At 39.1% G+C, this 26,867-nt stretch overlaps 1 protein-coding gene across 1 annotated transcript in view; it reads right to left on the bottom strand.

Moving 5' to 3' along the window:
- LOC150087357 (kelch-like protein 40) overlaps positions 1-26,867 on the bottom strand; it is a 35,530-nt gene extending 8,663 nt beyond the window's left edge. Inside the window, exons 1-8 of the mRNA XM_090372453.1 lie at positions 26,739-26,867; positions 22,592-22,831; positions 19,833-19,985; positions 15,162-15,367; positions 13,841-13,940; positions 13,401-13,730; positions 10,811-11,167; positions 6,215-6,380 (exon numbers count right to left, since the gene is read on the bottom strand). Coding sequence (XP_090228579.1) covers positions 6,215-6,380; positions 10,811-11,167; positions 13,401-13,730; positions 13,841-13,940; positions 15,162-15,367; positions 19,833-19,985; positions 22,592-22,831; positions 26,739-26,867 — 1,681 coding nt within the window. The remainder of the gene's footprint in view (positions 1-6,214; positions 6,381-10,810; positions 11,168-13,400; positions 13,731-13,840; positions 13,941-15,161; positions 15,368-19,832; positions 19,986-22,591; positions 22,832-26,738) is intronic.

Below are 26,867 nucleotides of genomic sequence, written 5' to 3'. Positions count from 1 at the left end.
CCAAAGACCCTTCGTGAACTTCATAATTTGTGTTTGGAACCACGAACTATCAGTTGATTATCTTTAGAAATTGATCTTGTCAATGCCTCGACGTTATGCCGTTGTCATCAAGGCCAGAGGCGGTTCAACTAAATATTAGTTTGCACCTGGTGAATTTTTCATTTTGTTTTCCATTTAAAATGATAAACTGAAGCAAACTGAGGGCTTCTGATAACATTTCAGCCATTGTCGTGTTTACCAACACTGTTGTATAAAGGTTGCAAATGCTCATTTTGAAATATTTTGAGAGCACCTATCAAATATTACTTAGCTTGCCTTAACTATTAATAAATATCTTTTGTTTATATTTCTATTTGTCATTAATGTAACACACCATCGCGAAAAAGGGTTATTAATGTGAAATTCCAAGGTGATGCACTTTCTTTGAATATAGTCTTACAGTAGATGCTAATGTGTTATACAAATCATAACAAGTTGCCTTACGTAATTTATGAACATCACCTTGATAAATTTCGACCCGTCTAGCTTGCATGCTTTATAGGAAGTGATTATAAAAAGCCATAAATTGAATAAATAAAATTAATAATAATAATAATAATAAATTTTCTTCCTGAAATTTGTGCTTTCTTATCCTACAAAATTAAAAACTGACCAGATAATACGCACTCTTGATTGACACAGTATACCGATTTCTAACGATCTGAGTTGCCTTGCTTGCGTTGTGGGCGTTTTATTTGTCTTTAGACGGCATGAGATATGAGAGGTGTGCTTGGGCCATTGTCAATTTTCTAAATTATAGTGTAGTGAATTGTGGTCAACGGTCCAAGAGGATATAGCCAAATTCAACTCGACTGCATGGGGATATCGCATACTCAAACTCAATTTTTTTTTAAAATTTTTTATTGTTTTTTTTTTTAAAGTATTATTTGGATGTAAAATAATTGGTTGACTGTATGTTCAGTGAAATTTTAGAAAAAACGTTTTCATCCATGTTTGCTTAAAAAAAAGGAGGCGAAATTTAAATGACTTGTTTGTACTATTTGCTTTTTAAAGAAGTTAGGTTACTTTAAATATACACTGTACTGCCACTTTCTTAGGTATACACCCCTGCTGTGCACACAAATGGTTTGTCCCACAACGCTGCAAATCACATGACCACAGTTGTGGATATAAATGCAGCAGAACAACCTTTCTAGTATCAGTTAAGAGGACAAACCGTAGCAAGAGTGGGGAAAAGGAGTGATCTAACGGACTTCGAACGTGGCATAGTAGTAGGTGCAAGACGTGCTGGACAAAGCATCTCTGAAACGGCAGTTCTCCTGAACTTTTCATGCACCACAGTTTCAAGGGTGTATCGAGAATGGTACAACGAACAGAAAACATCCTCTCAACGGCACTCCTGTGGAAGAAAATCGCTTGTGGATGAGATAGGTCAGAGGAGGATGGGTACAATTGTGCAAGCAAACAGATGGGCCACAATGTCGCACATCACGTCAGAATGCAACCTTGGTGCGCAGAACAAATATCGCAACGGACCACTAGTCGCACTTTGTCGCGAATGGGCTACAACAGCCGACGGCCACATCGCGTACCTTTGTTATCAATGAAGAACAAGAGAGCACGCCTCCTGTGGACACAGCAACACCAGCACTGGACTATCGAGGATTGGAAAACAGTTGCTTGGTCTGACGCGTCGAAGTCTCTGGTGCATCATGTTGATGGAAAGCTCAGAATTTGGCGAAAACAACATGAATCCATGAACCTGTCATGTCTGACTACTGTGGAAGGTGGTGGGGGGCAGTGTTATGGCGTGGGGAATGTTTTCTTGGCACACATTGGGTCTATTGATACCCATAGATTCACGTCTGAATGCCACATCGTACCCAAACATCGTTGCTGACCAAGTGCATCCATTCGTGTTCATGTTCATATCCTCAGTCAGATGGTTACTTCCACCAGAATAATGTGCCGGTGCACAAAGCTCGAAACACTATGGAATGGTTCCAAGAGCATGACAATGACTTTTCTTTGCTGCAGTGGCCCGCTCAGTCCGCGGATCTCAATCCTATTGAACATCTTTGGGATGAGCTGGAAAGGGCTGTTCGCTGCAGGCCTACACCTCCGTTGAATCTCAAGGAACTGCGTGACACACTCATGTCTTATTTTTCCTATTTCTGAATGTATGATATTACATTCCTGCACAACGTTTTCAGCATCTTGTTCAATCCATGCCTAGACGAATTCAGGCTGTTTTGAAGGCTAAAGGAGGCTCGACACGCTACTAAGTAGGCAAATCTAATAAAGTGGCAGCACAGTGTATATAAAAATGTCAGTTTTTAAGTTGGTCATTAGTGGTCAGTGTATACGTATACACATTCACCGGCCAAAAAATAAGTATCCTTTTGCGACTGGGGTAAACAGATAATTAAATACAGTATGCAAATATAAGGTGTCACATGGTATGATCACAAGTTCCTTGGAATTAGATAAATACTGTACGCTTTCCTGGCCCTCGTGGGTTGAACAGTTGATAAAACCGCCGTCCTCACACTGTGTAGAAAAGACTTTAGTTCGAGTCTCGTTGGTGACACGAGGAATTTTTATGACCTATTTTTCACAACGTGGCTGAGTTTATCGGTCTCAGGCGAGGGTTGCATGGTTTTTTCCTCCCGGAAACTCGGGTTTTTCGTCCAGCAAACAGAAAATCGGAATTTACAGACAATATACACGGAGCACAATACGGCCTTAATCGCTAATGCTCCTAAAACCCTAAAACAACAACACTTTCCTGAGGATTCTTAGTCGATCAAGTCAAGGGGAAAAACTGGTGATTTTTCCTATTTCTGAAAGCTGTTACTGTTGGAACACGTTTAGCAGAAGTCACAATTGAGAAAGAAATTAAATCAATAATGAAAGAAAATGAAATCAATGATGAATTCGAAAGCAATCATCTCAAAAGTATGCAATGAATAGAAGATGAAAGAAAAATGCACCTATAAAAGAAAGAAATGCGGCAGAAAGTAGGTAATCCAAGAATGAGATCACAGCAATTTAAAGCAAATTGTTCGTCATAATACAGGGTGTTAAAATTAAAGTATCCCTATGTAGAGCGTTCTGGAGCGAGTTCTAAGACTCGTACTGAAGAGAAATTTGGAAAACAAGTACAATAAAGAATGCGCTCGCCATTTATTGAAAAAAAAAAAAATTAGTTACAAAATTTGTCACTGTATGGCGCGTAACTATCGTAGTTACGATTATGCAAATAACTTATGCAAATTACGATGATGCAAATAACTTACGTTATTTGCATCATCGTAAGTTATTGCCACAGCACCACTACTCAGCTCTACTGTATTGTATAAAAGTAAAGCAGTCTCTTCAAAATCATATAGTAGATGTTTTCCTGCACTACAGCATCAATGCCACTGTTTGTGCTGTCCGCAAAATGATTGCTAAATTGGAAGCGACAGGACATCTTGGTGTTCAACCAGGTAGAGGTCGAAAGCGAGTGGACTCCTCTCGTGTTGAAGATGTTACTATGGCTGTCGTGATTTATCAATTCAATCTCCATGTAGTAGCGCCAGTGTGTCAGCTGTTTCTCGTGAAGTGGACATGCCGTATTCCACTGTAGGGCAGTAATGAATCAGGAGTTGCGGTACTATCCTTACAAGATGCACATGCTACAGCGGCTAAAGCATGGTGATGCAGATATTCGTTTCACATACGCACTTCAGTTTCTGGCGCGAATGACAGTGGATATCACTTGGCCATGAAACATCCTTTGGAGTGATGAAGCCCACTTCTGCTTAAATGGACAAGTGAATAAGCATAACTGTCACATTTGGGCAACAGAAGACTCTCGAGTTATCCAAGAGGGCCCGTTGCATTCTCCAAAAGTCACAATGTGACTTTTGGAGAATGCAACGGGTGTGGTGGGATTGATGGCCACATTCATGATTGGACCATATTTTTTGAACAGGTAACACCGACTGGATCCCGCACCTGTTCCGTCACTGATATTACAACGATATTATGAAATGTTGGCAAATTTCGCAACACCAGAGCTGCAACAACGTGGGTGCCTTCAGGATACCACATTCATGCAAGATGGTACGCCACCCCACATCCACCGTTGTGTCCAAAGATTGCTAAGGCAACACTTTACAGACGAACGGGTCATCAGCCGTTATTTCCAGACATCTTGGCCACCCCGATCACCGGACCTCACTCCATGCAACTTCTGGTTGTGGGGGGTTTTTGAAGAACCAGGTGTATCGGGAAGGATGTCAGACTCTGGCAGATCTGAAGAACAACATTAGACGTCGTGTGCTGGCTATTCTAGTTGACATGTTACGTTCTGCTGTAGAAAATGCTGTTCTTCGAATGGAAACTACTGTTGACCAAAATGGAGGATACATTGAACAATTGTAGCGCTGTTCAAGTGATTTGTATTCCACAGCGACATATAGTGACAAATTTTGTAACTATTTTTTTTTTCCAATAAATGGCAAGCGCATTCTTTATTGTACCTGTTGTCCAAATTTCTCTTCAGTACGAGCCTTAGAACTCGCTCCAGAGCCCTCTAAATAGGGATACTTTAATTTTAACAACCCTGTATAAGGCCAGTGTGCAAAAAAAAAATGATGAAAATTCAATTTAGGCAAAGAAAGACCCATTTCCAACCGAACTATGAGGCGGCAGTTGATGTATCTGGAATTTGGTAGCCATGTGGTTATACAAAACCCACTTCTTTCTGCAAAAAATCTAAAGATTCAACTGGATTGGTGCCGCCAATGCGAAGACTGAACTGTAGAACAATGGAAACAAATCACAACGTAGCATAGCCAAGTGGTCAGGAAAATAATTTATGTAAATTCCTCTAGCCTAGTAGTGGTTGTTGTTGTTGTTGTTTGGTTTTTAGGAACATTAGCAACTAAGGCCATATTGCTCCGCTAGTAGTGGTACTCGAACTATAAACAAGAACATGTGGTATGACGAGTCTCGATTTACACTCTTTTGAACCAAAAGTAGAGTGAAAGTATAGGGTGAACCTCATGAAGCCATGCATTTAGACTGTCTCTTATCCACCATTCAAGCGGCTGGAGGTGGTATTGCGTATGTTCTGTTGGTAGGAACTGGGTCTGTTCGTACCGTCGGAAGGTCGTGTTACTTCCAATGAATATCTTTGTCATATCGGACCAACTTAACCCTAAAATGCTGCATCTACTCGGATTGCGATAAATTCTTCCAAACACCACAATGCAACCATCCAACGTGAAAAAAATTGCATCTTAATGGTTCGAGGAACATTCCCAATATTTTCCACATCTACCCTCACAGCCTAATCCTCCAGATCTCAATTCAATTCAGAATGTCAGGGATAGGTTGGAAAGGGTAATTCGGCTTTGCAGTTCTTTACTGCCCACAATACAACAGCTGACAAATGTCCTGATGAAAGGATGGTCAAATCTGGAGCTAGACTCTCTCAGACATCTAGTGGAATCCTGCTACTGTACCAGCTGTAATCCGAAAAAAAAAAAAAAAACAAAAAACAAAACCTGTCATATTAAGGGTTATATGTCGTGTATTATGTCCATGAATTGCGTGAACTGTTCTCTGGTCGGTTTGCCTGTTTTTTTGGACGAAAGACCCAAATTTTCGCGAGGAGAGAGGACCTTGCTGTCCTTTCCTGAGACCAACCAACTCAGTCATGAAGTGAAAAAGTAAAAAAAAAAGAAAGAAAAATTCCTAGGATTACTGACGGCGTTCTAACCTGGACCCTTTACAGCCGGAGGAAGGTGATTATAATCCCTGGGCTACACGCGAAGATTCAAATCCAGAAAAAACCGTAGCGCTACTAGATATTGAATAAAGGTTTCTAATTTTTTTGGCCATTTAATGTATATTCTCTCAAAAAAAAATACTGCAACGAGGTAAGCTAATCAGTACTGCTTAAAAAAAATAATATATATATATATATATACATATATATTTCGAAGGTTAGATGTGTCAGTCTACTTCGATTTGTCCATGCCTCAAGATTTTAGCACTACATTTCAGTCTGAACAGCGCACAGTGGTTAAGGAACCAGATTTATCTGTTCTGAAGCCATCGCTTGGCCTGATGCAGACCCTAAAATACGTTCGCTTCTGAAATAACAACAAAAGTAATGAGTATTTGTTTGCACTGAGTATAACGGACACCATTATCTCACCTATCGATGTCTTCTGCATTCGTTGAGGGTTTATACCACCGAATACCAGAATGGTTGTTGACGATTGCAGCTGTTTGTGGTTCGCCGATAACGCTACATTATCTGTATCCGACCGTCTTCTTTGCGCTACCTCAGCAGTGGAAAAGGCAGAATCCGGAGCATCAACCTGAAATAACAATGGCACCAATTAAGTATTATGTTTATCTACCTTGTGAAAGCCAGAATTAGAACTGGAAAGTACTGAACAACCGGAATGATCTTGGGCTTAATTCGATCACTGGCTTTGGTTTACAGTTAATTTAAAACTTTGATCAAAAAGCGAGTCCCAAACTATATTTATGGTTACGTAAAGCTGCTAGTCAACATTCTAAGAAACAAAGCAATCGGCTGCTTTTATCAAAGTACTCAGGGCTTCAGTATACTCTGGAGGTAGTATGGAGGACGAACAGGAATCCCACTACATAATGAGATTCCTGTTTGTGCCTCCTACATAATTGAAAATAACTTCATTGGTCTTAATCAGTCTGGGAACTCAGGAAAGTGCCCTAATGTACCCACGTGTAAAGCCGGACCTGAATTATCTGAAAAGGGACAGTGTTTATAAGAATATTTTTGAATACTGTAACAACAAGAACGCTCTTGCATGATTTTTTTTAATATTCTAAACGCTTTGTACTTAATTTTATAACCAGAGCGATATTCTGAGTTAACTCGACCACCTTTTGAAATTAGGGAGGATTAAAACCACTTCTGAAAAGCTATTTTTAAAAATCAGAGGATGGATGACTTTTCAGTCAAAAGTTCCCAAACTTCTGTAAACACGCAGCTGCAGAATAACTTTCAACAGCATCAGTTTACTGGTTCATCCATGCATGAGTATACAAGAAAAGCATCATATACGGAAGGCTAAATTTTGTGGTTTCTATTTGTTGAATTTAGAATGGTCGATTTGCTTACTACCATACCAACTGAAGTGTGATATTCTTTTGCCCAGTGGATAATGTACTTAACCGTATTTCTAATCTCAGACTCAAATTTTACTGTAAAATTCAGTTCTTTTTATTTTTTATTTGTTTTTGACAAAAAACTGAAGTAATTCGCTGAATTTATTTACAGAATAAACGTTGTTGTTAGTGGTTTAGGGATTTATTAGGCGCATCGGTAACTATGGCCATAGCGCGCCACAGAAAATACATATTTCAGTGTTGTGTACAAATGTAATTATATTGTAGACTGCAATTTTTTTGACCCAAAAAAAAAATGAATAGAGTTGAATAATAATGGTTTAAATATTAAGGAGAGCAGCCGAGGGGGTACAAACACGGGTGACCAGGCCGTTCAGCACGTTTGCACAGTAGCCTTCCCTCATTCTAGTTATCTATTGTGTCAGGTCAAACTATTGATTCAAAAACAAACGATATTTTCAGCAGGAAAATAATTCGTTAATAGTGAAATAATTCGTTATTTTGGTCTGAATAAGACGGTTTAATATTATTTTTAGCCAACGCAGTTTCAAAACAGTAAGAAGGAATTTGCTTTAATGGTTAGCTTATATAAATTTCCAACGAGTTGAGTAGTACATTAAGCATAAAGATAAAATGCGGTCAATGACCGCATTTTTCTATTGGGGTTTAATCACTGGTTCCACTGTCATTCAACTACTCTTAATAGGACACGTTTATATTTCAGACATTTAATCACCACACCTAGATTATTCTCCTCTCTCTGTCTCGGTATTTTGTGAGAACTATGCCATAATGATAAAACATACAGTATTTAGTGGGCAATTACGAACAACATATCCTTACAAGGAAATCGATGGTGGAGCAAAGTGCGCCAGTGTCACATGATTACGGCGCTGTATATATAGGCTGACAACAAAACAAAATGGAAAGCGATGTAGCCCAACTTACTCTGAATGTAAAATGATAGTGATGGAGGTGAGAGGGCGAACGCTAGTGCCACCGCAATACTTTCGGAACACAGAAAACCCGATCGGCACTTCAGGATAATGGAGATATTCAGTACAGAGCAAGAACCTAAAGCATATCCTTGTTTCTTGTACCCAATGTCAAGCTTAGTTTCAGTGACGAAAATCGTGGTATATTTCAATATTGTCAGAAATGATTCAATAAAGCAAATTAATTCAACATCACCAAAAAAAAACAAAAAAAAACTCACATCTGTCCACCCCCACTAATGATTTGTCTCATCCTTCCTTAAATTCATTCAAACTATCCTTTTTCACAATACCAGATGGAAGTTTGTTCCAACAATCAATTGCTCACTGGCTGAAAGCAAATTTACGCACATCCATCCTGCATCTATTCTTTATCAACGGAAATTTATTCCCTTATGTAACGGTTCTATTATCATTTAATTTACCCAAACCATTAAACACTTTAAAGAGGCCTCCTCGTAGGCGCCTAGTTTCCAGACACGCTGCAATTTGCAGAACTGAAGCCTTTCATGGTAAGAATGTCCTTTTGTGTCCCTGGCTAATTATGTTGCTCTTCTCTACACCGATTCCAACAGATTCACGTCCTTCCTAAACAAGTCTGCATACAGACTTGTATGCAGCACTCAATATGCAGCTTAACTATTGCCTTATACAGTGGGATAATTATATCCTTATCCTTGCTGGAAAAATGCCTATATACCATTGGTAGAAATTGTCCTAGCAGCCTGTCTGCACTACTCAGAGAACTTCATGTCAGAATGTACAATTACCCTTAAGGTGAAGAGAGAAAAAAAGACCTGAGTGTGTTACCGCCCAGTTGGTAGTGTCCCACTGAAGGGGCGGAGAACAGAACTATTCTGTATTCTCAAATATTCTAGTATTATTGCTACCCAAGTGCCTTACCTTGAATTTATCAGTGTTAAACCTCAACAGCCAGTCTCCCCCTTTTCTTTTTTCCTCTATTTTTCCCTCCCTCTGGAATGGACCCCCAGAGGAAGCTGGCCCACCTTCTGGCAACACTAGGGCTAGAGTCTCTCTCTTGAGACAGTACGTGTTTTGCTGGGACTGGCCCACCTTCTCGTGGTGTGGGCGAGTACCCAGAATCATTTGTCCAAGTGATTGATGCTTCTGGGTAGCCAAGCGACCAGAACATAACAACAGAACACACACACACACACACAATACACACAAACCTACACCAACACATTTCTGCCCCTTTACAGTTGATTCTGTTCTTCAGAGGCGGAGCTTAACTGACGTTCTAGGTGCCGTCCTTACATATACACATGTCCACATGTCCCAAGCCACTTCTCAGACCATCTACTCATAACGCAAACAAACACCTGAGATAGCCAAGGGTTCCTTGAACTGGAGGCCAAAAAACGGAAGGGGGGGGACTGCCTGATCACACGAAATTCGGCTCAGTTTACATCATGCACTTTATGAAAGACACAAAATGAGGCTAAGGGCATCAGAAGCCAGAGCTTTGCCATACGAAATATGCCACTGAAAATCATCACACGTGAATAGGTGGGCATGTTTTGTTGGGAAAAGTATTGTCCACATTTGAGATCTGCAATCAATGAAGTAAGAAATTTTTATTTGCTTTGTAGGACGCCATTATAAAGACCTTACACTCAATATTAGAGCACTACAACAGTTTTAACTGCTCTACCTTATCATTACAGCAGAATCTCGATTATTCTAATTTGCAAAGGATCGAAGGTACTTCTTATAATCGAATCTAGATAATTTCTTGCAAAACACATTTCTACAAATTACATGGGCTTTACAGTAAAACGAAGACAATGATTTGATAGCAATTATGCACAGAAAATAAATAAGTAATTGCATAATTAATAATTTAAAATTCAACAAATATATACCTTTATGATAGTATTCGTATGCTGTATACAAACATACAGAATACAACAAGAATTTGCAAAATGGAAAATTTGTGTGTATGCAGAAAATAAATCAAAATCATTAAATAGAAACAAGCCTACGTACTGTTCTCACATGTGCTCCATAAATTCTGTATTAATACAACAAATCAGTCTTTACGCTTTCGCATCTTTTGCATTATGCATAAATTTCCGAATTATTATTACTTATTAGCCCTAGTATAGTGGTTTCACCACGCCAAACGTTTGAAGGGACGTGGGATCGAATTCTGTCGGAGACCGGAGAAATTCATAAAGAAATTTCAGCTAGCACAACTAGAAACCTGCCCAGGAAAAAACTCTCGCACAGAATGATACAATTCAAACGATATGAACTAAAGTACCACAAGAGAGGCATCCGTAGCCGAGTGGTACAGCTCTTTGAGTAGACCGGGGTTCAAGTCCCCTGACTGCTAAATACGATCGATCTGCCAACCCGCACTGGACCAGCGTGGCAGATTATGGTCCATTTTCCTCAGCATGAATTGTTGAGGAGGCTTCCATCCTGCAGTGGATTGATAATTGCTGCAGTTTTTACAACAAGAACTAGTGTACTAAGGTTTAAGTTTACTTGCAATATGGAATGTAGTGTGCAGGGAAAGATCATCTTCCACGAACAGGATCATTATAAGACAATATATTTTCTGCAATTAGACTATTAACATAATTTCTACAGGTACAAAACCGTCTTACCTGGAGATTTTTGTATAGGTTCATATGAAGATCATTGAAATTTTCGCCCACACAAAAAGGGTCTAAAGACACTCTTGACTCCGGAGATTCAGAGTCCTTCTCGTGTGGCGAATGGTGGAAGAGGCCTTTAGTGGGGCTGTAAGTGAATTTGGCCAAGGGATCGCTGGGCATCGCGTGATCCTCTGATGACACGAACTTCAATGGCTGGCAATCCATAACTTTCCCGGCGGCTATATTCTGTTCTGGAAGCAGCGCGGCGGATTTACGATGTGAGATTGCAATGTCTAAATCGGACTGGCCCGACGCAACTGTGGAATCTGCAGGACCCAATGCCAAAGCTGCAGGCGACAATGGATACTGCAAAGAAAGAATAGAATTAATTGCAACGACAATAAGGTTGTCATTTAGCTTTTATAAATTAATGCCATTGTCAAAAGTATCTGTCTACCTTTGTCGGGCATCGACCATACAGCTTCCACAAATTATAATTATTTAACCATCTCTTGCATTACCACTTCCTTTTTGAGGGTATGGTAGCTGCAAGTATGTTTCACAGAGCCTAGGTTCGCGTTTAACAGAAGCAAAACTTCGGGTATAGGAAAAATACTTCTTTATAATAAAACGAATACAGAGAGCGAAATGAAAACGATTTTTACAAGGTACCGCTGGGGCTGTACCGACGTGGTTGCTGCTGGCTGGTGTAAGAACAAAATTCAATTATGTTTTCATTCCATTATCATTTCAGTTATTAATTTTTAATTTTGCTACATACACACAAAATTTCACCTCTGGAGTTCATTCGATAATTTATAAATACTCAATACATAAATAACATAGCATTTACAATCCAGGGATCGCCTTATCAGAGTGTTCAAACTTGAGTACAGTAATACACGTATTTGAGTTGACCGTAGTTCAAGGCCATACGACCGCTAAGCATGGTGATGTCTTTTTTTTTATCTATTTACCTAATAACTATAGTATTTAATAAAAACTATATTTATAACTATATTCATAACAACAGTGAGAATATGAAGTTCAAGAACTATTAAATTTAAAATTGAACATCCCGTATTAACGGATCAACTTATTGTTTGCGATATCCTTGGTTACTGTGCCTCTGGTAAAGCAGATAGATCTATTGCAATTACAATGTATATGAATACAGAGTAGAGTTTGAAGGTAGGAGTGATGGATTAGTATTGGCAAGATGGCAGTAGAACCAGAGCCTTGAATTTATGCGTGAAGTATGTTATTTCAAGGTCAGGACAACAACATCAGAACATGGGGAGGAGTATCACGAAGACAAGTTCAAAGTTGGCCAAGACTTACAACTTCCCAGGATGACTTTATCTCGTTCTTACAGCGAAATGCCATAGAAATGTGGGAGCAAGACAGCTCTCTTGGATTCTCACATACCAGAAAAACGACAATTTCAAGCAATACACGCCATCTCTAAAGTAAAGACCAACGGTCCAATGTTCTCCTTATAGATGAGGCGAGGCTCATAATTTTATGATTATAAATCATAAAAGCAGAGGCATGTTTCTTTTCAAAATCAGTGATCGAATCTTATAATTCATAAAACATTTTATAGAATTAGAACAAATGCCTATTTTTATTTAATTTTCGGACTCCAGTTCACATATGCAAAATAAAGTTCGATGGACACACACCTCGCCTCCACAATGAAGGGGTTGTAATTAATCTTTTATCTATCCTTCGATTTGGAAGTACCCAGGCATGAAAACACGTTGAAATCTTATTGTTTTTTGGTCAGTTAATGCCATCTAAACAAATCCTGTTTATTTGTCAAAACGGACTAAATGGTCAGTCCAAAGGCTCCAAGATTCAATTTATGCTCTTAATTTTTACCCATCGAACAATAGAAAATCTTCTCGTTGGCACCCATCTCCTGCCATCTAAGAGGCTACTCCTAGTACTAATATCAAAGTTTGCCAGGCTTTGTGCCGGAAATACCATAAAATTACGAAGAAAATCATTGATTCAACAAATAGGAATGAACTGATCTTAACACCTGGCGTTTACTTTATATGCAAAAGAACTCATGACATTGGTGCAATACGGTCTTAGACGCTATTGTCCTCTATGAAGTATGACAGGAACAACTCGGTTATACCATGATGTTGTACACTAGCAACTCAGTTTCTAATTTGGCACGCCACAAATCCAAACGACTTCAGTTTCAGTTCACAAAGATTCGATTAAATGAAATGCTAAATAAATACTTCAGCGACAATGCAACAGAAAATAATGCTGTTGTTTATACTATACTCCAGCACAACCACTAGGTTACAGGAGTTCTTTACATTATATTTTAACATAATTATTTTGACAATGAATATAATCATTAACCATATTTAGCAGTCACATGAGCTAAGCACGGTCTACTCAAACGAGTGTAGATTAGTGCACTCTCGCGCTTGACCTCTCGGTTACGTCGGATCGAATGTGCAAGAGGCATAGGAATTTAACCAGTACAGCCAGTGTTAGTCATACTGGCTAAATTTCTATTTATGCGAACTTCTATTCAGAATTAGCTCTACACGGAACCACAAGGCACACTCACTAGACCTCGAACATTGCCTTCACATGGAACTATTCGTACTCTATCAGACATACATTCACTGTATACCTGGGTTTTCTGGATGACCTCTGGGTGTGATCGACACGACTGGGGACAATTCTGTGTCTTTTCGGATGGTCCGAAGTAGGTGACGTCATCAGCATGCTGAGAGGTCTGGTAGTAAGTGCTTGGGGTGTCCGTATTGTGGCACGAATGGGCGCTGGAGCCAGGATTCAGAAGCACGAAATCATCTGGTTTGTCATCGTTTCCTCCGTCGTAGTAAGGGGCTGTAGGAGGAGGAGTGTCACTTCTTTCTTTTGATGACTTGATGTTCTGGAAAGAGAAATTAGAAACAAAGGATTGGTCAAAATGCTTTGGTGACATAGTGTAGTAACATGCTTGATAATGTACTCTAAACATATTTTTTAAAAATCTAAACTTACCCATAATTCTAAAGGTTCTCCTTGTAACAGCAACTTTCTGGTTAGACCTGCAAACTTTTGAAAGTTATCTTCCTCTCCAAAAAGTCGAGCCATTACGTAACTGTGAAAAAAAAAAAGACAAATTGTCGCATTTCTCTTAGGCTGGAAATTGATGCCATCTGGTTGATGCAAGAAATAATTTGCAGGAATAATTCTCAAAAGCTTAAGTTATATTTCAGAGTGGTTGAAATTCGCAATAAAGTATTAATAAATATTAATAATTCGGAATAAAGTATTAATATTCCATTATATTAATCCAGAGTAAATTTCATAGAAGTTAAGAAGATAAAGTGAAATATAAATACCAAGTGGCTTTGAGCATTATAGCAGTTATTTCAGGGACTTCTACTGCGCTTGGAAGAACGGGAGGATAATAGCAGGCGAGGATCTCTTGAGGTGTCATCATACAAAAACGAACGCACTGCAGTACAGTGATTATGTGCGGTTGTCTGTCGTGATACCGGTGGTTCAACCACTTCAAAGCAGCCAAAAATATCAAGACTTCGCTGAAAAGGAAACAAATGAGAATCAGCAACGAAATACATTGAACAAACCTTGTTATTTTATAGCTGTAGATTTAATATATCTGGAGAAATCACTATTTATATGCAGCACACTTAGCTCTAGCTCATATTGTGAGTATATTGTCTGACACATGCTTGTGTTCTATGGGTGGTTTGCTTGCTTTCTGGATGAAAAGCCAGGATTTCCGGAAAAGAAAGAGCACAACCTTCACCCGAGTCTGACTAACTGGGCCATGGTATGAAAAAGTATTAACTGTTACCACCGCAAGGTCTCTTGCCCTCTTGAATGCTAATAAGATCATTGAAATCAAGGTGAGATTCCTAACATGTTTTTATCCAAACTTGAATTTTTTAAAAATCGAGTGCACGATGGAGCTCCATTACCATTTCAAAGGAAACATAATCGCAGTCATTTCCTATCATTCTTAGTGAGGTGTATGTAAAATGATAGTTTCCGCATCTGCCAAGGATTTCGATAATCCATTATTAAAAGAGTGGTAATATGGTGGATGAGGAGTTATTTTTAAATGAGACTGAGAACAGTGAGGGGAGTAATTAACAATCTAATGATAAAAATAATTATAAATATTGATCGCGGTATTATCTCTAAGTTAATGTCTAAATCCTTAGACCCTCCATTAGAGAAATTTTATTTACTATACTACTTACAAATTACGCTTCTTGAAATCTGAATCGAAGTCATTGATATATTGCCCATATACTGATATAGCAGGAAGACATTAAGCAGAAATGCTTACCTGCGAGCGCCTATTTGTTCTCCAGAAAGTATGTCACAAACATCGGGCAAAGTTAGCTCCAGAAATTCATTTGTGCAGACTGCCTCTTCAAAATGATTGAGAATGAGACGGTAGGCCTTTAAAAAACTGTCTTGCTGACCTAGCTTCTTCGAGATAACATACATGTAGAAATAGTTCTCCACTCGGTATTTCTTGTCCTGCAGCCTCTACGGATTTATAAAAGATGATAAACGAATATTAATACGAATATTTTTGGAACGTGAAGAAATCTTAAAAGTCTGATCAAAGGATATCGAAATATGACATTCCAAGTCCTTGTTGTAGCGTGAAATGTGAACATTACCATCCCCTTTCTTCCTGAAGAGTGGAAATGATAAGGATCACCTCATCATTATTGTTTCTGAATCTGCAGACACCCGTCCTCCAAGGATATACCTATATGTGCGAATTTTTTGGCTCTCGCCTGCTGAAAATTTTGGAATATATGCAACTATTTAATTAATGGATTTTACTCTGTAAATCTTACATTGTCTTCTCACAAGGTGTAACTAATTCCTCTTGCCTTAATTTTATTTTAATTCTTCCTTACTTTATTTAATCTCGCCATTCTCAAATATTAACTCTCTGGTCTGTTTTGCCGAAATGGGTAAATGAATTTATATTTATTCTGTAATAAGCGATAAAGATATAGTTAAGGCAACATTTTTATTTCGTTCTTATTAGTGTCCAACTTTTTTTTCCACTAGAAAGACTTTTGTGGATTTATTAGATGACTGTTATCTACAGAAACATGTTAGAGAGTCAACAAGAGGGAGTAATACTCTTGATTTGCTTATCAGCAGCGATTATACATGCATTAAGAATCTGCAGTAAGAGAACCACTAGGTGGCAGTGATCACAGTGTACTGGTTTTGAATTTACTTACAAATGTAACCATCAAGTGTAAAGGGAGGGGTCTTTGCTTTCGTAAAGGTGAGGACAACAGTGGTCTCAGACAGTTTTTAAATTCTATACAGTGGGACTGACTGATGATGTTACCATCAGAAAATTCGAAATGGGAAGCATTCAAGGAATTAATCATAGAAGCTATTAGGCTTTAAATACGAACTAAGAAATACTCTTCAAGGTATAGGCCTAAATAAACTGATGAAACTTGTGGCAGAGAAGAAAAGTGCATGGGATTCATATAAATTATCAGACGACGCAGGAGCCCATGGTAATTATAAACTAGTCCGTAATGAAGTCACAAAGGAGCGTCAGGCAAGCGAAGGCAGATTATAAAATATCTTTGGCAAATAATGCAAACAAAATCGGCAAAGATTTCTTTAGTAAACTCTAGAAGGAAGGGGTGAATCAAATCGGTCCACTTAATATTGAAGGTTTGACTGTTGACGATCCTACCCAGGTTGGCGACAAACTGAGTATTTTGTATCTACATTAACACATGAGAAATTCTTTAGGTAAGGGGATACTAGAAGTTTATCAAGCTCTAACAGGGAGCTAAATGATTTTTAATAGCTAAGAGTAAAGTGGAAGAGAAATTGTTGAAGTTAAACAAAATTTTTGTCTGATCGGAACTGGTTGGTTGATCATGCATGTGTTCTGTAGTCGACTTTTTATTTGCTGGACGAGAAACCAGAGTTATGAAGAGAAAAAAATCCATGCTGCCCTCACTTGAGACCGACTAACTCGACCAAGTTGTGAAAAAGGCCTATAAAAATTCCTAGCGTCATTGATGGGATTCAAACTAATCTTTTCCATCCGGTGTAGGGAGAATGGTGATTATACTAACTGTGCTACTCAGGAGATTCGATCGGAACTAAATAATTGTCATTTCATATTTCCAAATCATAAGAGGGTGTTGTTATGTGGCGATGGAAAAATACATACTATAATTTGAATTGACTATCGAGACAGTTTAGAATATGAGGCGTCAGTACAGTGTTATCAAATTGCACATTGACGGAAAAACCAGTCAAATATCCACACTGCTCATCCTCAATAACAGCTAGAAGATTTAGAGTAACAGATTTGTTTTTGTTCAGGTGAGCGGCACTTCTTGCTAAAGTTGAGGTCCTGGAGAGAAGCCGATCAGCACTCAGGTCCTCTATGGTAACTGTGTAGAGTTCACGATGAAATTTAACGACTTATCGGCTGAAAATACCGGTTAACAGAGAAAATCCAATAACGAATTATTTCAGTGTTTATAAATTATTTCAGAATTATTTGATTATTTCGCTCATGTTTGTCTGGGTGCTGAGGAACCTGCACGGCGAATGTAGATATTATCCACAGGTGCAAACATCGCCAACTTTCTTAGGGTCTCATCCAACACAACAACGAGTTGACATTCAGGTGGCGTCCAACCCTTGATATTTATTTGATATTTTAATGTGTTCACATAGGGAAGTCTGCTGATCAACAGTGAATAATTAAATTCCCAATAAAACAAATATACTTTAAATTAATTATAATTATTCGACCTGCACACCTCGCAATTAACTGGTATTGCACCTATATTAGCTGGTATACAGATTCAATAAGCACGTTTAAACAATCGCGGGTTGATTTAGCAAATCGTTGGAATACTTTTAGAACGAGATGAGTTCCCACATATCATGTATTACTTTTAGAAAGAGATGAGTTCCCCACATATCATGTATTACACCTACTTTAAACCACTCTAAACACTTAATGTGATCACCCACAAAAAAAAAAAAAGGATGATAAGCTAACTGACTGTGCTCTCATCTTACTAGTGGCCCTTGCGTTATCAGACATCATAAGATGAAAATAACACAAAGCTACGCTTACGTAAGGCCATCTTATCTACGTTTTAGCTGAATGTTTCTTTATGTTGACATTGAGTCAGCGGTTTTTCGCTTAAGATCTTCAAATGGCAGTGACTTATGGAACGTTTTAGCAATAATTTATAAAGTAACGGCACTGTATAGTCTTCCGAAAGAGCTTTATTTTCTCCCTTTCTCTCCGTCTCTCGAAGTCTGCATATCACTTCCATGTAATTGTTTTATTATTTTTTTGTTGATTTTTCTGTTCTTCAACAGAATCCAGAAGAGACCGAAATAGTGTCAGTCGCTGCTGTAAGGAAAACACGATTTGATACGATTAAACATTTTTTTTCACCTTTAACTTTAGTGGCTTATTGTTCACATCAGATCATTCAACAAGACAGTTAACCATTTGCAATGATTTTGTATGGTCAACTTGACTTGTATTGGCTAAAGGTTCAGGCAGCAAATGTAGTGAAGCAGTAGTATACAGTTAGCTGCCACTTTATTAGGTATACGTGCTCTTTGAGTAACAACAACATGCATTCGTCCCAAGCGACATAAAGCAGGTGGACAGATAAGTACCGATGCTGTGTGCAATTCAGCGAAATGGGCATGGCGAAAGATTTAAGTGTCTTTGAACTTGGTATAGTAATCGGAATCAGACATGCCTGTATGAGTAACTCGGACTCTGCAACCCTGTTGGGATTTTGAATTCGAGGCGCCTTCCATTAACATGTTACCATTCTCAATTTTAATAACTCTCCAGTACTGGCAGTCAGTCATAAGTAAAATGTGAAAACATAAGTGATTATCTCCAGAGGGGGGGGGAACCAATGACTGAAGGCGAACAACTGGGGTCCAATAGCAAAACATTTAGCCAACAGCAATTCTGTGGTCGAAAACAGTGCGGTGGTATGAAAGGCCAAGAGAGGCTGACAAGACTTGTTAACAGAAAGGTTATCTGACAGGTTAACAGAAAGGCTATCTACAGTCAATAAAATAACAGCATAGTAACACAAGTGTTAACAAAAAAAGGCATTTCAGAACGCAAAACTCGTCGCATTTAGTCATGGATGAGATATTGCAGCCAATAACCGAAACGGGTTCTAACTCTTTCCGTCAGCAGAAAAAAAACAAAACAAAAAAAAAAAAAAACCAAGGATACAAGAAGTTCCAGTGAGCTGAATAACATCAACATCGGGCAGCGTAGAACTGGGAAAAAAAACGTTTCGTGGTCTGAAAAATCCGGTTCCTGTTGTTTCATGTTGATGGGAGGTCCAGAATATGTAAAAAACAGTATGAGTCCACAGATCCATTCTGCCAGGTGTCAACAATACGGGCTGGTGGAGAGGTAATGGTATAGGGAGAGTTTTCCTGGTGTACAGTGATCCTCCATACTAGTGGAGAAACATTTGGATGCTGCAAGTTATCTGGAAATCGTTTCCGACCAAACTGTTTCTACGAAATTTCAAACATGGACAGGCATCCCAGTGACACGCTTTGGAAATCTACTTGAGTCCTTGCCACAACGAATCGGGGCTGTTCTGATGGTTAAAAAGGGGTCCTACTCACTATCGTTGGGTAGATGTATCTAATAAAGTGTATTCTCTAATTTGGGTGTATTTTACAGTCGAGCTTCTTGCTCGATTGGAAAAAAAACCAGTTCTCGGGAGGAATAATGCATCCCTCATGGTGTGAAAACAGATCATAAATGTTTTTCTACTGTGTTTCTACTGTCCTGATCGAACCCGATCAGGACAGTAGAAACACAGGTAGCCAGAGAAAAGAAACTTTTCTTTTCTCTGGCTACCTGTGTGTCTAACTTAAGTACGTAACAGTGAAAAGCTAACCTCCAAGGTTAGATGGCAATGCTACTTACATCGTAACATTCTTCAGTGACAGGTTTCATCTCTAATTTCTTAGCTGCAGAATAGACATCCAAATAAGTTTCACAGGTCAACCTTAATTCTCCCGTATACATATATCGTAGTACGATCTCGAAGGCCACGTCAGATATTCCTTCTAGCTGAAGCTGCAAAATAAATAAAAAGGAATTTAGTTATTTTATAAAATATTTAATATTGTTAAAAACACACTCGTTTCATGTGTGTGTGTGTGCGTGTGTGAGAGTGAGAGAGAGAGAGAGAGAGAGAGAGAGAGAGAGAGAGAGAGAGACCGAGCATGTGTGTTAAGCGCGCGCGCACACTTAACACACATGCCCACAGGGGTCAGTGCTAGGACCACTCCTTTGGAACTCCGTACTTGACCAGTGGCTCACCAGAAGCTTTGACAACTGCGTAAATTTCGCCTATGCAGATCACTTGGTTATTTGCATTGCAGGAAGATCCAGGAGGACCCTTGAGGATCGAGCAAAGATTGTCTTGGATGACCTGGTAAGCTGGACCCTCACAAATAAATTAAAAATATCAAACACAAAAACAAAGCTAATGATCTTCAAAAACAGGTTGGATTGCTGCAAACTCCCTAAAGTGCTCATTTACGGGAAGCAAATACCATATGTGGCACAAACTAAATACCTTAGCATCATATTGGACGACAGGTTCAGTTTGCAACCACACGTGAACAGTTTAGCAAACAAAACCAAAGGCTTCACTGCAGCTGTCATTAGGATCTCCCGTTCGGACTGGGGACTCACCAAAAGACCCTATCTCTCTACTATAAAACTGTGTTCTTACCACTTGCCTCTTATGCTGCTGGGGTCTAGTTCCATAGGGTCCTTTCCATGCAAAGAACCATGCTGCTTGCGACACACCGAGTACCAAGAACAACCTCAACTAATGTATTGCAGGTAGTATCAGGGGCCCTTCCCCCTGAACCTATATATAGCTTATAGAGGCTGCATCTACAAACACAAAAAGGGGTACCAACTTCGCTCCTTGGAATAGACTGCAATCCTGCTACAAATATCAAACAGGAAAAAATAAAACCAATGGAATAAACTCCTCTCCCTTTGGCAGGTTGGATTGGATTGGATGAAAGTCCCACTGCAGAGGTCACCAGACTTTTCATCCCGGATGTCACCTTTGCCTTAAATAAGCCGCATTGTACAGTAAATCCTCTCTGATCCGGATTAATTGGAGGGAAGGTCATCCGGATTAATTGAAGGGGAGGTCATCCGAATTAAGCGATAATCCGGATTAGTGAAGCAAAAGATAGCCCTAAAAGACAAAAAAAAAAACTTAGAACACAAATAAAGGGAAAATGTAATGATACAGGTAGTGCTGGTAAAAATAAATAAATATCACTGTAGAGCCTTTATTTAAAAACTATAAAAAGATAATACATTTATCCACCGATATATGGATATTGTATTGCCTTTTTACGTTTGTCAGGGAGCGTTGGCGTGCAACGCCAATGCCACTTGGTCGACACTTATTTTGGCTTTTTTAATGTCTGGCTACTTGATACCCTGCTTTTATCACTCCCCACATCGAATTTTAAAGCAAGTGTCTTTATAAATTCTTTTTGCTTTTTAATATCTGACACAGCCTGTTGGCCAATACCAAATTCTTCAGCATTTTTTTTTCTCATAATTATTTTCAAGTTGTTCTATCACTTTGAGCTTGTTAATAATAGTTAAAGTAGCGGGTTTTCTATCTATTCCACTTTTTAATTATTTAGAACCCATAATTATATAAAATATGTTGACTTATGTACGTATGTATATAAGTCTGAGTCAACAACGATAATGCTGAACAACACGCAAGACAATGTAATGTATGTTCCGTCTCTCTCTCTGCGTGGTTAATTAGAGCGCAGTCAGAGTTACTCATCTGCCTTCCTAAATTCCATGTCTTTCAAAGTACTCAACTGTGAACAGAATTTTTCATATTTCGATCTGGATTAACGATGATTTACTGTAATTGGTTCTACCCATCCATTAACACATCCTACATCCTAACAGGACATGGTGCTCTTAGAGCGAAACTGTTCCAGTTTGGACTGGCGACAAATCCTCATTGCTCCTGTGGGGAAGAGGAATCTTGGAACCATATCCTATTGTCCTGCCCCAACTACGAAGAACAACGGACAACACTTTAAAATAAGGTTTAGAACATCTCAGAAGTCAACCTTAAAGCCTTAATTGAAAATGAAACTAACTTTCAAGCCCTTCAAATCTTCACCAACGACGTCTTCAACAGAAGAATGCAGTTGCTTCACCACACTGGATAAGATGAATTCTGGGATGCAAAAGTTGTCCTCTTCACTGATTTCCAAGGACTTTCCAAGGAACAACCAAGGACTTAATGTGGATCACTTTACCAAGTTATTTAAGGATAAGATGAAGCCGGAAATATTGTCAAAACGCAGAGGTCAACAGTCAAATGCATCTGTTTCCGCTTCATATAGCCACAGTGACATTGAATATCTGGAAGGAGCTGAAATGGGAGGCACTTCCTAATTTCAAGATAAAAAGGTAGTCATCGAAGCTGTTCAATTATGGTTCTGACAAAAGGCAGCAAGATTCTTAGAAAAAGGTATTCGGAAGTCAGCAGAAAGGAAAAAGCAAGAAGCTTAACGCAACAACAATTTTATTAAAAAATAATTCTCATTTCTATTTGAGGTACTCTCGTTACTATGGTTACTGTAGCGGCATCATATTTCGGTGCAACTTACCTTATTGGCTCCTGGAGTTCCATCCACTTTTATTAGCTTCTTTTTCAAAAATGCGCTGTGGCAGGTGAGCACTGCTCTGTGTGCTTTAAACGATTTGCCCCCAGCGGTAATTTCCACATCAGTGATGGTACTGGTCTTCCAGAGGTCCTCCGTGTATTGGGCAAACCGTAGCATATGGTTATTAAGGGGAGGATCCCCGGGTTTTCGCCTCGGAGGCGATGCCATGGTGAGTTCCTTCACCTATTAAGTTAAAAAAAATAAATAACTAAAAAGACTGAAGTTCATTGTGACCAAAGGAAAATATTAATTGTTCAGTTCTCTTTCTAAAAGGTTGGGATTTTCTTAAGTTATGCTTTTCGTTATGGGAGGAGGTATAACGTTTAGAACGTAGAATGAGAAAGGGAACTTTCACAAGCATTAAAATATAATTTCAAGTAAATACAATATTCATTTTATAATAATAAAATGGGCGATATTACATATTCATTTAATATGTGTATTGTCCAACATTTAATTCTGCATGTTGGACGAAAATGCATATACTGAAGCCAAATCTGTAGAGAACAGAATCAGCAAACGATATACAAATTTTAAATAAATTAGAGATTATGCATATTCATTTGAGTGCTTGGCGAGTTTCAGTAGAATCCTTGATCAGCTATCAAGGACTCAAACAGAATAATGAGTAACAGAAGCCACTTACCTATTGACTAGCATGAATTTTTTCAAATTAAATGGGTGTTCTGGGAGAAATGATTTCATCGTACGACGTTAGGCACGCGTCTCCAAAATATCCCTATCCTTCGTGAAGAAGAGAGACTGTGGGCATCCAAGTCCCCAGAACGTCTCCACTCTCTGATAGTAATATACTTGTTAATGTGTTGAACTAATAATTAAACAATGCGTGTGACTGGAATGGGACCAGCAAACAACAATTGGGGAAAAATTCCATTGTTAGTCTTCCATAAATCAATAAACACAAATTATAAACTTTTCAATAGGCCACACGAATACCGTTATTAGCAGCCATGTTAGTTGTAATAAAGACATTTAAAATATAAACGAACATAGGGCCTTTGATGTAAGAAAGTATTACTTCATTCTTTGAAAAAGCAAACAAAATGATAAAACTTTAAAACCAAAACACGAATTTTGTGTTCTATGGTCGATTTGTCTCTTTGCTGGACGAAAAACCCCAGTTTGTGGGGGAAAAAACCTCGCTATCTACGCCTGAGACCGACTAACTCAGCCATTGAGTGAAAAAAGCCCATTAAAGTTCCCCGCGTCATCGACGGGATTCGAACCCGGGCCTTTTCCACCCGGTGTGGGGAGGACGGTGACGATACCACTGTGCTACCCGCCCAGACTCCATAGTACAAATGATTAAAAAAAAAAATCTGAAATATTTACTTTTTAAAGAATATTGAATACTTTTTATTTTATAATTTTGATACACTACCACTGGGAGCAGGGCGTATTCATACATTACGTCATTTGTTATGGGAGAAGACCCTGTACTTTTTTCAGTGGTGGTGTAAACTTGATTGAAATAGAGTATAATACTCTATGGCCTGATTAACAAGAACAAAATAAAATTATTCAAAGAATCATTTATTTAATGAACAAATAGGATCTGCAATCCATATTCACAAAGGGCCATAAACTGCAGATTTGACTCTGTTGGGCCTTGCATATTTTCTAATTGAAGGACAAAATGATATTGCAGAATCGGATAATAATTTTAATTATTTAAAAAGTAATTTTGGATAACTTTTTTTTTGTAATCTAATCAGCAGTCTCGGGAAAAATCTAACACGACACTTTCTCCTCGTTTCTATCCAACCTGAGTTTGGTTGAAATGTTATAGACTTTGCTTCCTTGATTAGATGAAATGAAACAAAGCTCACTAATTTGCGAACAATGTTATCAAAAAGACTGATTGATAAGCACGTACTTCTGCAAAATAATTAAAATTTCGTTGCGCACGCTACGAAAAGTTATACCAAAATAGATTTTTTCTGATATTTTTTAAAAATCCAAAAATTTATTTATGTAACACTGAGCGACGACTGTGGATTCGAGCTATTACAGCATCCTCCCTGCTTATCAGATTTGGCTCCATCGGACTATTTTATATTTCCAAATCTCAAGAAACACTTGAAAGGACTTTAATATTCGCTTAATGCTTGGTCTGCAATATGAACTAACATAGCAACAATATTGATCTTTGCACTCACACCAGTGCATAGTATTAGGGTCGCGCACCATCTGTGGTTTCCCACATCTGCGCCATATGTACGCTGTGAAGAAATACAGATTTAAAAGTGTGTGGGTCTTTGATCGTTTAGTGTTGTGTACCGTTGGTTGTTTTTCTGGTCGTTTAGCCGCTGGACCCCAGTTGGGGCCCAACGTTGCTCCACTTACGCTCAGTGGAGGCAGACCAGGAACCCAGTAGCTTATATATAATCTGGCAGGTCCTGCCACCTAATTTCCTGAGATTTCGGTGGCTAGGGCCTTAAAAAAAAAAAAAAAAAAAAAACGGTAAGGATGAGCGCTGGAATTAGAAAAGCCAAATGAGGTCTATGCGGTTTAATTTGGACGAAATTAAGTTTTTGCAGTTTGTGTGGGGTATAAGCTGGCATATTAGGCAGAGTCGGGGAGGAGGAGACTGAAGATTGGGGGAAAATACAGAAGTATGGGGACGATAGAGAAGGCGACCCCAGGATGTTCAGTGAGGCAGGCCCGTGCCCCACCAGGAGAAGGATAAGAGTTGACAGGGGAAAGAAGGAGACAGGACTGCTTCCTCCCCCCACCGAGGAAAAGGGAGAAAAAAGTACCAAGAAAGGGAGCCCGGTATAGATTGCTATCAGGAATTGGCAGTAGAGAGCACGTTGTCACTGTTGGTAAAGAGTCCAATTTGGGTATCTGGTCCGATTTGATGTCATTCATGGGACAGTGGTTCCATCCGAGATAGGTTAATGATCAGGGCAATTTTCGAGTGAGTGGTGGCTGCCAGTCGATTTCGATGGCAGAATACATTCCAATTCCCAGATCTCTTACGTTCTGGGTAAGGTTTTTTTTTTTTTTTTGCCTCTGGAATAGGTCCTTTGCAAAGGTTGTGAAGGCTGTGTATTCTTCAGCTGTGTCAAGCAGGTGGTGCTCCATATTCATGGGGATGTAGTGAATTCTCGTCATAAGAGAGGTCCTCGTAAATGTCACAGTGGTAGAGGAGATGATCCCAGGTCTCTGGGGAGCCACAATGGCAGTTTGGGTCTTCCACAATCCTAAACCCGGCCAATTTAGCTTTGAAAGACCTGTGCCCTGTGAGAAGGAAGGTGGCGTGGAGTCCCAGTGAGAACCATGTGGGTAGCTCAGGATAGATTCTTGAGATTTCAGGGATGAATTTCTTGGTGATGGATCCCTTTGTGGTTTAGTCCCATCTCAGTTGCCATGTCCTTTGAAGGTCATGGCATCTGAGATGAGATGAAGACTGAGTCGTGCTTTTTCCACTCTGACCCTATTGGCAGGGTCGATGGTAAAGTCAATGCAGGTATGGGATCTGCCCTTGGAGAGAATGTAATGATCCGTACTTGACTACCTCTAGGCCCAGGGTTAGTGCACTGGCCAGCACCTGCAAGGCATGTGTGCTGACCATGCAGCAAGCTAACAGAGTCTCTCCACTCGCTGTCTCATAGACGTACTGTTTCTGCTGCATGCATCTTCTACAGATACTTCCATGGGCACTGTTCTTCTGAATTGGCTTCTATAATTCCCGCTCTCTCTTTCAAAACAGTCCGAACACGTGCCGCCACCAGTCCATTTACACATCCATTTACTGTCCAACTTCAAACTCACAGAACCAACTTTTCATCTTCCTCGTTTATTCATTCAACTGCTGTTTTCTGGAACAATCTTCCTTCATATATATATTCCCTGAAAATTACAGTCTACAGCAGTTCAAGTCCAATGTCAACAAATATCTTCTTTCGTCTTCTCAACCTCCAACCCAAGCACGGTACTAAGTACTATAGGTTCTAACACCTCTCGTGTTTGGCGTTTACATAAAAAAAAAAAAAAAAAAAAAAAAAAGTTCAAGTGATAGAAGTAGGATGGTGCGCTGGATTGATTCTAATTTTCTTGTATTTACTGCAGTTGTCGCTTTGGGAAACCAAGCTCCTGCCGCATAAGTGATGATCGGTACGAATTCTGCTTTGTAGTAAAGGGTTAGTGTTCGCCGTTTCAAGACCCAGTCTCGCCGAGAAACTCTGTTAACCAT

The sequence above is a fragment of the Mastigoproctus giganteus genome, chromosome 4 (genome assembly GCF_048544385.1).
Source record: "Mastigoproctus giganteus isolate SK-2022 chromosome 4, ASM4854438v1, whole genome shotgun sequence".
Lineage (NCBI taxonomy): Eukaryota > Metazoa > Arthropoda > Arachnida > Uropygi > Thelyphonidae > Mastigoproctus > Mastigoproctus giganteus.
This window is presented reverse-complemented; position numbering and strand designations above follow the sequence as displayed.